At 34.8% G+C, this 13,734-nt stretch overlaps 2 protein-coding genes across 2 annotated transcripts; both read right to left on the reverse strand.

Moving 5' to 3' along the window:
- Positions 1 to 332: 332 nt before the first annotated feature.
- Positions 333 to 6,301, reverse strand: LOC139757067 (uncharacterized). The gene is given in 4 exon segments (XM_071677107.1): positions 333 to 1,399; positions 1,401 to 1,456; positions 4,036 to 4,256; positions 5,799 to 6,301. Coding segments are annotated over 4 exon segments (1,431 nt in total). The 5' UTR covers positions 6,233 to 6,301; the 3' UTR covers positions 333 to 679.
- A 3,051-nt stretch (positions 6,302 to 9,352) lies between these two features.
- On the reverse strand, positions 9,353 to 13,486 carry Ak6 (adenylate kinase isoenzyme 6). Its single transcript, XM_071677113.1, has 5 exons — positions 13,347 to 13,486; positions 12,735 to 12,974; positions 11,888 to 12,039; positions 10,831 to 10,976; positions 9,353 to 10,070 (listed from the first exon to the last, which is right to left on the reverse strand). The coding sequence occupies exons 2-5, from the start codon at positions 12,763 to 12,765 to the stop codon at positions 9,878 to 9,880; spliced, it is 522 nt and encodes a 173-aa protein (XP_071533214.1). The 5' UTR covers positions 12,766 to 12,974; positions 13,347 to 13,486; the 3' UTR covers positions 9,353 to 9,877.
- Between the last annotated feature and the right edge of the window lie 248 nt (positions 13,487 to 13,734).

Here is a 13,734-nt window from a genome sequence, read left to right on the forward strand (position 1 = left end):
TGGATCATTTGAAAAAGGCCTGTGGCTTCGAAAAAACATGTAGTCTTATTGATAAGATATGAGGGTCATTGTTATTGAATAAGAACATAATTCAAGTATGTTCACTTGCAAAAAATAGTCTAAAGCCAAAAATAAGGTAGCAGGAGGGACACTGATTACAAATACATTGGAAAGTGAAAGAAGACAGCAGGTAAATGTACCACCATACGCACTAACCTGAATGTGAAGGAAGATATTACACAAATCACCTTGTGTGTAATGAAGATATTACACAAATCACCTTGTGTGTAATGTGACATACTGTCAAAATGAGAAATTATATAACAATATAAAAATCAACATTTATGTTCAATAAATACACAGATCTAAATATAAAAGATATCATTAAATTAATCTTTTAACTGAAGAAAAATCACAGATTGATTGATTGTTTGTTTGAAGGTTAAAAACAGTGAGTGGTCAGGTTTCTCCAAATGCACTTCATATATACCATACTTTAACTGAATAAATAAATTTATGTGATACAACAAAAGATCTGGAATTCAATAAACTAAAAGAAAAACTTTTAGTTTCAAATTCACAGAAATAAATATGTGAATTATATATGTAAGAAATATAAAATTCTTCAAAATATTGCAACAATAATAATTTACAAAAGGCATTTCAACAACACTAAAAATCACTTTTCAAATGTTTTAGATGATATTGAATGTAATGCATTAAATGCTTTTGATGCAGTATCACTTGTTTCAGACAATCTATGCATTGCCCGTTCAGTTAATTCAGCTGCAGAAGATACTTTGTGCATTGCCCACTGCTTTACTTCAGCAGCAGCAGACACTTTGTGCATTGCCTGTTCGGTTGCTTCAGCTGCAGCAGACACTTTTTGCACAGTTTCTTTTATTTCTTGAACTAAAGCAGACCATTCCTGGACTGCTTCTCGTTTCTCTCTTAATGCTTCTCTCTCTTCTCTTAATGCCTCACGTCTCTCTTTTAATGCTTCGCGTTTTTCTCTAATATAACACATATTTTCCTCGTGTTCTCTCTCTTGCCTCTCCTGTATTCTTTTGTAAAATTTTTCCCTTGCCTCTGTCATTTTTTTCTTTGTGCCACTTACTGGCACTGTACAAGAAGCTTCCTGTGCTTCAATTTCTGGAATGTCTGTGTCATCACATATTGCATCATTCATATTCCTCTTAGCATTCCTTCCTGATGCTTGACAAGGACCCTCCTGTACATCAGTTTCTGAAGTAGGTGTTTCATCTTTGATTACTTCTGTCATTTTTCTCTTCACACCACTTGCTGGTAAACTACAAGAACTTTCCTGCATTACAATCTCTGGAATGGCAGCTTCTTCTGCAACCATATAAGCAGAGGGAATAGGAGAAGATGCTGCAGGGAGGCGGCACAGCCTTGAATGAACATGCAGATGAGTTTGAAGATTCATCAACCCAAACTGAAAAAATATAAAGTTTATGAAAAAGGCACATAAATGCCTCCTTACAAAATTCCACTTATTGATCAGGGTTGTTTCACTGATTCAAGATGTTATTCTGTACAAGTTTTAAGTATGATTTCTTTCAAATAGAAAACAACTGCATTAATAATATGATGAATAAACAATTTTGCATAATTTTTGGAGTGAAGCACTACTGTTAGACACTAAATATAAAACTTGTAGGAAAATGGCAAGAGTGCAGTAAAAAACAAAATATGAAAATCTACTGACCTTAAATGAAATACTGGTAAATAAATTACTGCCAAAATTCACAACCTATACAACCTAGGTTTAATCCTGGTGCCAAAAAAGAAAGTGAATTCTGCTGTTTGGTAAGCACATTATATGAATTAAAACAACTATTCCTGGTGAGAAGAATACCATGCAATGGAATGGCTGTGGATGATGATGTGAACAAAAAAGATTTTTTGAAATGCTAATACTGAGATTTTCCTTATGTCAAAGGCTTTGGTTGTAGGCAGAAGTCCTCACTGAGGTCAGGCCATAAATCAAATAAGACAAAGACATTTGGCTACAGCAGCATGACACAGCCACAGGGAGATAATAGTATCCCTGTCCTAAAATTTCAAAGCAATCAGTCAACAGAAACTTAACTTAGAGCATGGAAACCTGTGGCTTACAGATGACAGATGATGGATGGTCACAGAGTGAGAAAGGTGGTGTATGGTGTTGCTTACATAGGGTCTGGGTGTAAAGATATAATTGTGAGGTTGTCTATATATGTGAGGTCATGTAGAAAGAAACAAGAGGGAGGAAAAATATCTGCTTCCTGCAAAACCCCAATCTAGAGCTTGAGCATTTTGAATGGGAATTCTAAATGGATTAGTCTAAATATGAAGTTGGCCAACCTTTTTGTCGTTTTGTGAGAGTGAATGCTTTGTTGTTTTTTATTGCCAATAGTATTGTGCCATAGGGTGGTTGCAACTGGCTGAAGATACCTTCCATATGTTGTGTGAGGTTTGTATTCAGTATGGTAATGGAGTGTATGGAATTCAGGCTGTTTTGTATTGTATAAGTGAGAGAGATATTCTGACTGATTGTGTTGTAGGTCAGTTTTTGAAGAGTATGGGTACTAATGATAAAATCATATAGTGACAGAAGGGTTTCAGAATGGGTTCTATGTTGGCAGGTTTCCAGATGTTGGGAATTTCGCAGTGTAACCAAGAGTGACTGAACATGTCTGTAAGTGCTTGGGTTGCTGATGGGCCAAAATGCTTTATGTGGTATTCTGACATGTTGTCAGAGCCTGTTGCAGGGGAGTTATTTAAGGTTTTAAGTAAGTTGTGTTGTGTTTTCCCTCTTAGTTATCTTCAATCCACCCCATTCCACTCCTATAACATCTCAAGCCCTTATCATCATACATTCTGGTAAGTTTTCATTAAATAATGTAGCAACTAAATCAAAAGATTAGAGTGTGTTGTATAATATTCTCAGGCTATAGTGTTGCCAGTATATTATACACTTATGCTCCCCTATCCCTGGGGATAGGGGAGCAAGAATACTTCCCACGTATTCCCTGCGTGTCGTAGAAGGCGACTAAAAGGGGAGGGAGCAGGGGGCTGGAAATCCTCCCCTCTCGTTTTTTTTTTTTTTTTTTTTTTTTTTAATTTTCCAAAAGAAGGAAAAGAGGATTGGGCCAGGTGAGGGTAGTCCCTCAAAGGCCCAGTCATCTGTTCTTAACGCTACCTCGCTAATGCGGGAAATGGCGAATAGTTTAAAAAAAAAAAAAAAAAAAGAGACTGATATGGAAACGAAGTTTTCAGTAACATAACCCCCTTATATATTGGGTTTCACTTGTTCATCTAAAAGCATTCCCCATTGCAAAAGGTTCTCCAAGAACATAACTCTGATGCTAAGCAGGGATTCCTTGAATCTAAGAAGCAACTCTAACAGTCATATGGTTATCAACAACTGAAGCTGAAATCAATAAAATGGAAAAGATTCAAAAACAATTCACAAGCAAAATACAGGGAATAGAACATATGAACTTTTATGAACACTGAAAAGATTTGAACTATATATTCTAGAAAGAAGTAAAAACATATGATAATCTAAAAAAGGCAACAGACTGGAGGAATAAAAGAAAATATGCACAAAATAAACTTTACAAAATGGAAGAAAATGAGTAATGAAATCTGCAAGAAACCCTTGGAATATACTAAAAAACTAACAAACAAATGAATATGAAAGCCCAGAGAAAAGATGGGGAACTTCACAGTCCTGCCAAATGGAAAACCTACCTACAAGGAATAAGCATACAATCCTCTAAAAGATCAGGTAAATCATTCAAAATGGTCCGACAGGAAGTCATGATTCACAAATATGCAAAATGCATAGCCATTATGAACAGTATTGTGAGACTTACAAGATATGTGAAGAACATTACCAGCTAATACTACTTCAAGGTAAAATGTTATCTTTGGTACTCACAAACTGAAAGGAATTCACACACACACACACGCACACACACAGACAAAAACAACAAAAATCCACACAAATTTCTGTCTGTGAAATACCTGCATCCGAGTTGTGCACTATCATGGGTGTATCAATGTCTTTATGTGGATGAGGTGGCTGAGCAGGGAAGTTATTGTACTGATATTCGGCATATTCCAGATCTTTCCTCATTATGTTAGCTGCTGCATTTATTAATTCATCATACATAGGTGGAGTAGGTGGAGGTCCATCACATGCAGTAGACCACTTCTTCACATATGCACTGTGCTCACGCTTCACCCTAGAAAAAAAGAGTCCATGAAGTCCAGAATAAGTATGGAAAACTGATTTTAGTTATGATAATATAAGCACTGAATAGGTCATCTGGAAATCTTTAACCTTAAAACTCATGTGGCTGATTCCCTTTCCTTACCTTAAAACTTCAGGGGTTTTAAGATTTGATCAAAAAGGTTTTTCATATGATTTGAAAGATATTGGAATTACATTAAAGAAAATCCCATTAACCTGGCCTTGCCTACCTCAATGAATGCTGAGTTTACAGATAAGGCAAGACGAACTAACAAATATTGACATAACTTTTATGAAAAGATCTCTTACAGTCAGCAGAACACTACTGACACTATTCCTGCGGAGTTAACTTTGAAATGAGATGAATAATTGTACACACTCAGCCAATAACTAGAGTTACTTTGAAAGCAGGCTGGGTGACAATGATAATATGCTGGGCTAAATACAGTAAAACATGGAAAAATATGTATAAAAAGCAACAGAACCTAATGTAAACCTCACCAAACCTCCAGTAAGGACTGACATTATCCTTAATTTCATAGGTATTTCAGAATATGTTATTGTTATAGTCTTCCACATTTGTCCACTTGCTGCAGCTGTTTATGATCAACTGTGCATTCACTGGTAGACTTTTCTGTTCTCATCTGAAAGTTAAGGAAAATACTTTTTTTTAATCTATTTTTGTGCAAAGACTTCATATAAGTCAATAATCATTTTATGTATTTTCAGATTACAGTGCTTCAAAACATTCTTTTCAACACAAATTTTTCGACATATTTCACAATGTGGCGAATGCAAGTGACAATAACACTGACACATGTCTACTACAGCAATAAATATTAAAGCAAATCTTGTCCCCTAGGGAAAGCTGGAGGAGATTTTCAGAGGCTCTCTTTTAATTTTTCCATATGTTTTACTCTGTTTTATATTACAGAACCACAATTTCCCTCAAATTCAAGGCTTTCCTCATTTAATCATGTACATACATACACAACATACATGCATATTTAATTAATTTTCATTACCCATGACCAATTCTACAAGAGAATTTTGTTATCCATAGCATGTCAAACCTAATAAAAATCCTAATCTACATAATTTATCATGGATAAGATAAAAATGATCTAAATTATGTCCTCCAAGCCTAAATCACTTCTAATCAAAATAAAAAGAGTTCAATGGCAAAGTTTGTTCCAAAACCAGTCGTTATTTTTGTGGCTTACGATACCCCTCAACTCGAACTTTATCCTTTACCATACTATACCCCAGCTGGAAAGCTTGTACTGCATCATGTAACAAAACTTAATGACAGTTGCGTTGCCACATACTCTTGTGTTATGTGCATCACAGATGTGGTTTTGATTTACTGTTAATTCAGATACTGTGATCTGGTGCAGACGATGCAATATCGTGTACGGGAACTTGAGGCATTCACTGTCGCTGGTGTATATCAGGAGAAGAATTTACAAAATCATTCGCGTTACTTGTAACCCGAGTTAAATGTTGACAATGAACTCAAGCCGTTAAATCTTGCCTTTTCTTAATATACTCCCAGGCTCGCTTCAGCTGGGAGGTTGAGCGAACTTCCATCGGATAAATGGCGTTAAACCTAGCTGTCAGCTCCTCCCAAGCTTCTTGCTTCCTTATTATTTTCTTTACGTCGTGGGTCTTGTCTTGGATGCTCTCCTGCTCCTGAGATATGAGAGCAACAAGTGTTTTCCGCTGTTCAACAGTCATTGGGATTTTCTCTAAGGAAGACATGGCGAACCTCACAATGTAAACAAACGGTGATATTACCACTCCCGGTAAATTAACCTCCTCGCAAGAATTTGACACAAATTTATCTTTCTTTTCACTTTCTATACCATCTGAGTGTGTAGAATAACTGATTCCGATACCAATAATAGTAATAAAGCTTAAAAAAGTAAGAAACTGAAAATAATAATGTTCACAGCCCTGCTTGATCATCAGCTGACATTGGCATTTAAAAATGTTTACATTGCCACCGCGACCTCCATGTTCAATACATTATCATATTTCTGTAGAAACTCACATGGAATTTTTCCAGAATGGAAGGTCATCTGATTTCTAGGTCAATATTTGCTCTGACGACTGAGGGAAGTCATCATTACAGTACGTCGCTACGTAAGACAGTCTGTATGTAGTAACATCACTTCTTAAAGAACCTCAGGAACAACTATATAATTTTTTCAGCTTAATTGTTCGGTTTCTGACAATATGTTGGCGTCTGTCTCGTAAATCTCGATGGCCAAGTTATACCAAAAGAAATATTTGGAAGCCTTTACCATCATAAAAGGTTTATTCAAGTTGGACAACAAACGAAAAGTTTTGTGTAATTGTTTCCTTTGAAAGGATACTGAACCTGCTGATCGTTCTCCAAACTGAGAATGTATTCTTCCATATGGGTCCAAAAACACGAAGAAAATTAGATTACAGTTTTTAGGTGTACCGTCTCCATATAGTGATCATCCTCGATCTGGCCAGTAACACTTAAAAGTTTCCAAAAATATGTGAATTGACGATGTAAGAAATTTAATACCAAGAAAATCATTAGAACTGAATAATATTTTGTTCAACAGACACGATTTTCAGCAGGTCCGAGACGATAAAGTTCGTAACTATGAACGTGCGAGTTCTCTTATGGATTGAACATACTGACAGAGGAACCTTGAAAACTTACGTTTGTCTGAGGCAACAGGTGGGCAGACATCTGCGAAGCCTGTAGTTGAAGGAGAAATAACTGTACTAGCTTGGACAACTTACAAGACGACATGCAGTTATGATAGTTGATCAGAAGCAGACGATTCTCAGCACTGTGGAAAGTCATGAATAGTTTTCAAGAGGTAATCAGTCAGAAAACAAAAGAAAAGACGGTGAAGTAAAATGTGGGAAGTGATAGAAATGTCAGGATTGATAAGAGGAAAATGAATACTTTGAAGAAAACAAAGACTTACCCTGGGAGTCTTAGACGAACGAATTCTCGAGACAGTATCGACTTGACTAGAAACCGAAACCCGCAAAGAGGACAGCTCAACTTCGTACGCCTACTAATTTGCCGAATAAACACCTTCCTAAGCACAAAATTATTTTATTAATATAATTATCATCGAGTTCATTTATTTGATACTTAAATTCCATATTTCACTTGCAATCGTCGTACAGCAAAATGTAAGTACTTTTTATATAAACAAGGATACGGTGTTGGCAACAGTCATGGGTATTTAAAAGTTGTATTTTAAATCGTTTATTTACTATATATTCTATTATAGATGTTCACGGTACACTACGTTCCAACGCAGATACGGCTTTCATATGACAATACTTATGTCTTTTATATGCCAATATATATATATATATATATATATATATATATATATATATATATATATATATATATATATAATATATATAATATATATATATATATATATTTTTTTTTTTCTTTCAAATTCGCCATTTCCCGCGTTAGCAAGGTAGCGTTAAGAACAGAGGACTGGGCCTCTGAGGGAATATCCTCACCTGGCCTCGTTCTCTGTTCCTTCTTTTGGAGAAAAAAAAAAAAAAAAATTTCGCGCGTGATCAAGATATTCTTATGAGTCCACGGGGACTCAAAGTTTTATATATATATATATATATATATATATATATATATATATATATATATATATATATATATATATATATATATCAAGAGGTCTTGAAATAAACTAGCGACTGACATTCGAAAATTTCACCCCAATTTTTTCCACTCCTAGACACCCTTTAAATTATCAAAATATGTTCAGATACGTAGAATGAGACTTGCCAGGTGACTGCTATTCGTCAAGGGAAAAATGTAGATAAAAATATTATCTCATAAGTCCTTAGAAGTGGAAAAATGGTTCGTCTTTTCTTACGCCGTTTACATGACATAGAAATGAATTACATGATTTCAGCAAGACACCCGAAACATCAGTATTTTCTTTTTATGACATATTTGATTTTGGAGACAGAAACTGCTAGGGTATGGATACTGATAATACATGCTTCTTCCACAACAATTGACCCCAAAAGTACAAAGTACATCAATCTTGTAACACAACACAACAATGATAGCACCATATGTTGTCCATCCTGCAGAAAAACATACATTTCTGTTTATATCAAACAGATAATGTCATATAACTGGGATGGGAACTACATCCAAAGGCTGAGGCCTGTATTCTGTCTTGAGGATATATAATGAAAAATGAAGAGTATGAGCTAGGTTAGCCCTACCAGGACGGGTCTAGCAGACACAAAGGTATTCTTTCTGGAGGAGGAACAAGAAAACAGGCTGTCTCACCAGAGAGTACATGTTATCACAGACCTTGCAGGACAAAAGCCTCCTTAAGTAATTAAAAAATTCCCGAGGATCATATGGCCTCTAGATTACTATTTTTCTTCCATAAGAAATGTAGCTTCGAGTGTGCTTACTGGGTCAAAAAGTATCTTTTAGACTAAGCTTAAATTTCATACCATCATGGGATTTTAATTTTGAAGTTTTGTGTCCCTTTAATGTGTATAAATTCATTAAAATTGGTATTAAATCATTTAAAGTTAGCTCCTCACATAAGATTAATTTCCTTACAATGTGTCCTTTTAAATACTGATAAAACATACAAATATCTAAGTATCTCATTATTTCTCTTTAAATTACACAATATCACTCATCAAATTTTAAGCTATTCTGTGAACTGACCATTTCTAAACAGATTCAGAAAGTGAAGTTCTCCTCATTAAGTTGCTGGTGCCCCCAAGTTATACTAACTTAGTCATAGGTTCCACAATGTAAACCCTAAGTCTTCTAAGAGAGTTAGCATAATGGCTGACATTCAGTTTCAGAGTACAATGCAAAAGTATTCAATACTTTCTGTAAATTTGGCCATCATGTATAAAGCTACTCATTTATTCTTGTGTTTTCCTATCACAAAAAGATATAAAAAAGATTTTTTTTTTCAAATCATTCTAGTACATATATTTTGAAAGAACTTGATATTCCCACTGTGAACCAATTTGAGGACACTACTGAACACATGAGACAGTGAAGTGATAGAAAGACTTTACTAACTACACTTGTACATCTCTATCAGGACTTATCAATTAGCCTTTCACAGATATTTGTAGATAAATGATAGATTCCAACTGAGAAGACTGAAACTGTACAATGATGCATTAGAAAAATATATGCACTGAAGTCAAAGATACTGAAATACAATAATGAGGAATGGCATTTCATTTATTTCCTTTGTAAAACAACTAAGTTTTACAGTGTCCATTCCCCTGAAAATATGAAAGGAATCAGTAACTACAGCACAATTATTCTGCTAAATATGGGCACAGATAATATAAATGCCCTCTGAACCAGAGGTCTTGATGTCTGAGGACTGCAAAAGTTTCCTTAGTACAGCATAATGTAGTAAGGAAATCCTTAAATGCTGTTAGAGATAATAAACTATATACTTTTCCCTGTGTTTTTGGTTAGAATGTCTTGAGATGATAATAATAAGAAATAATAGGCTCAAACTTATCCAAAGTTCTTCTGTAATGTGTGTTACAGCATAAACTGCTTGCTCAGCATCCATTATCCCTCTTCCAAGCAGTGATCCACAGCAATATTCTCTCAAGATTGCTCTCTAAATCATCAGTAGTATTGGATGGAAGTTCATGCACCAAGTGTTTCGGATAACTTTCCTTTGCCTCATCTCTTAGGACATTCATTATTTCACACTCCACATTGTCCTCTAATTTCTTCCCCAGGTAACCCCTGAAAAACAGGAGATCTTGATGGGAAGGCAAATAAAATCACTCAACTAGCTGTACACTACATTAGAAACTACAATTTGAATATTTTTTGGAGGAATACATATCAAATACCAAATTAGATAAAGTAGTAAGTAATTCCTCTCTACTAGAGACCTATACACAAGAATGATTCAGTGACAATTCAGCTTATAAGCTCAAGGTTTCCCTGATCAATGATGGCATTCACCTCATTCCAACACATTACTTTTATCATCTTACATATATAAGCCACTTTAGCAAACATTAACTCTTTCAATTTATCCTTCCATCACAATCCTTTTAAAAAAAATGGCATTCCATTGGCTAAACTTATGATTTTGACTGATGACATATTCATCACTATATATTAGATTATGAGACCAATCTTCCTATATGTCTGTCTACACATGAATTTCACATATTTCATTAATTACTTGAAACACTGTTATTAGAATATGTTTTACACCCCCCCCCCCCCAACAAGGTAGTATTAGGAACGACTGAAGAAGGGCCTCATTTGCACTCATTTACTCTTTACTTCTCATGTACATAGTACTAAAACTCTTTGCTACTTTCTATAACCCTATCCTTAAAGATAGATTTACAAATAATTCACTTAAACTCTTAATTATGCAAAAAAACAATAAACCTACATAAACTTATACTGCTGGCCTTCTGTCATAAATTTTTAAAACTCTGTTTTCTAAAAAACATAGGCAAAGTGATAAAAACTTTATAATTACCTGGCAGAAAGTCTGTCATACAGTACGGTGTTATCAGTTCTCAGCACAAAGACAATGTCAAAGAATCTTTCTGGGAAGAAGTCACATCCATGGTAATCAATTATCTTATTTCCTTCTTCAATCATGTCTTCCAATTCATCTATAACCTAAAAAATGGAATTTGAAATTTCTGAGAAGTTATCAGACAACAAATGCTTTACGGCCATACTTTTAGAGCAAAAATTTTTCTTAATATAACTTGTAAGGATGAACGCAAAATAAAAGCAAACAAACACATGTTAAGTTACTCAGATACATAATATGTTTCAAGTTTCTAATAGTCAATCAAATTACTGAAATATTGTATACAGTAACAGCATTGTAATAATATATGCATTCAAGAACAAAATACCTTCAAGTTCCTCATCTGGTACGACAATGTTAACAGTAAACATTTCTTTGGAAAATGTAAAAACAGAACAACAGATCACAGCATAAAATAAAATATAATCCTCATGAGAAAAGAGACAAAGAATTACATTTATTGTACGAGTTGTATATGACTGAAATATGCCAAATGATGAAATGGTAAATGCAAATGGTAAACTTACTAGGTATGTTTAAAATATTGTATGATTGTAAATAAAGTTCATGAGATGGGTTCCTATGAGAGTAGAACTCCCTAACCATAATGTTCAAATAACTAAACATGACCCTGTTTAAAGTGTCATCATTGTTGTAAAAACACAAAACATTTCATTCTTGACTACCCATCATTAGCCCACCACTTCAATATCCCTCCTCTCAAAGATATCTGGGATCACCCTTAGGATTCATGTACAGTGATCCTAGTGCTACATCAACATGGTATGGTATGCATTATGGGGTTTATTTTTAGGTTTCTATGTACAGAACAGTGCTGCTGAGGGATTGGAATGGTATAATATAATTGTTTAAGGGACTGTCACTATATATGAGATCCTGTTTCAAGAACCAAGTCTATATTCATCATATGCAGATGTATTCAATCAATAGACTCCAAAATATACATGCCATGTTGAAATAACTTATAACTCACTTTATCTTCGTCCAGAAAAGGACAATCCCTTTCATCATCGTATCCATCAAAGAAGTTATTGTCCTTAGCCAGATCTCCTACACAAATCCACTCCAACCCAGACTGCTCTGCCAGTTGTTGAGCCAATGTTGACTTGCCCACTCCAGGTGTCCCTGAAAAAATATGGCAGTACTTTAAACTATTATGATTCATGTATATTTATATGTATGGACATAAGAAGTGGGCCCTAAATGAGAAGGTACAGGAGAAAGTAAATGTGTTGGAAATAAAATGTTTGAGGACAATGTGTGGTGTGAGGAGGAATTATCAAATGTGATCTGACGGAATGAGAAAGAGTGGTAATAAGAAGACTTTGATGACTCAGAGGGTTGGCAGACCTTACTATTCTTCCCTCTCTCTCTCTCTCTCTCTCTCTCTCTCTCTCTCTCTCTCTCTCTCTCTCCCAGTAACTTTTCCACATCTTGCAAAACCACCTCACACATCAAAAACCAATTGCCAGTTAAGTGTCACAAAGTGTTTTTCTGTAACTTATTTCTAATACTGTCATTCACATTCTGTCATGTAATCACTAGATTCATGATAAATAAAAATAAGTTTAAAAAAGGTTTTCTGCATTCTTATGGGTGCTTTTATGTCTCGGGGCTAAATTTTCACCCACAAAAACACACCTACCGTTAAGCAGTTGGAATTCATTGGAAACCTGGTTTCACTTTACAGAATTTTGCTATATGCTTCACTTTTCAAGAACACTCCCATTCTATATAGCAATGTCATGCAATGCATATCTAATACAAACCTGTTAAAACATTCCAACGACCTATTATTATAGACATGATAACCTTCTCACCTGTTATAAGTACGTTTGGGCCGGACTTCATTATGCAAGGGGAAGCAATTCTTTTTTCCGCTTCTGGATGCTTCAGCCAAAATTGACTATTGAGACCAGCACCAAATTAAATTTTGTAGACAGGATCTTAGCTAAATATCTGAGACAATGGGTGTCTGTGGTAATAGATTCTTGCTCCAAAATTCTATATGTCTTCTTATTTTCCTAAATATGTGGCTCTACATTGTCAACATGTGAAACCTGAAACACAATAATTTCATATTAATACTTAAAAAGAATGTTAGAAAATATATGACAAATGCAAATGTCTCTATGAAATCTCTGCACTGGAGACCTGCTACTTATTCGAGAAGTTTATGTAATTCATTTTCCAACATACATATCCTTTAATGCTATTAACTTATATAATATAGTTTAAGAAAAAAGTATGTTCCAGTTAATGGTGTGCTAATGTTACTTATTTCATAAATACCACAGTAGCACTAAGGATCAAAAGCAATCACCATCCAAAGCTAGAAGCAATGCGGGGCTATAAAGACACGAACAAAATCTATAATTTTCCACCCTCATGTTTAAACTCCCGTGCTAGAATATGGTAATACAACGAAATACCTTTTATAGAATACTTGATACCACTGTCTACATCACCATATGCATTAGGGTACTCGTCTTCCACTGTGTAAGAGAAGTTAAATGCCACGTTAATCCCTTCCTACACGTGCAGTTTCGCCTTAAATGTAAACAAACTTTTCAGTAGCGTTCTCGACCATTTTCTGTAATCCGGATCCAAGACAAATGGAGACGGTCACTAATGATTTCCTGCACGCATGTACATGCATCTCAAAGTATATTTCGCGCAAAATTATCCAATGTATTATATGTATTATTTCCTATATTATCATTTCACTTTAGCATTTGACACGTCTTTGGACTGATGAGCGACTCGTTCATATGACGTTGCTGACGGACGATATAATGGCGCGCAAATTTAAACACATAT

Source organism: Panulirus ornatus, chromosome 24 (assembly GCF_036320965.1).
Source record: "Panulirus ornatus isolate Po-2019 chromosome 24, ASM3632096v1, whole genome shotgun sequence".
Lineage (NCBI taxonomy): Eukaryota > Metazoa > Arthropoda > Malacostraca > Decapoda > Palinuridae > Panulirus > Panulirus ornatus.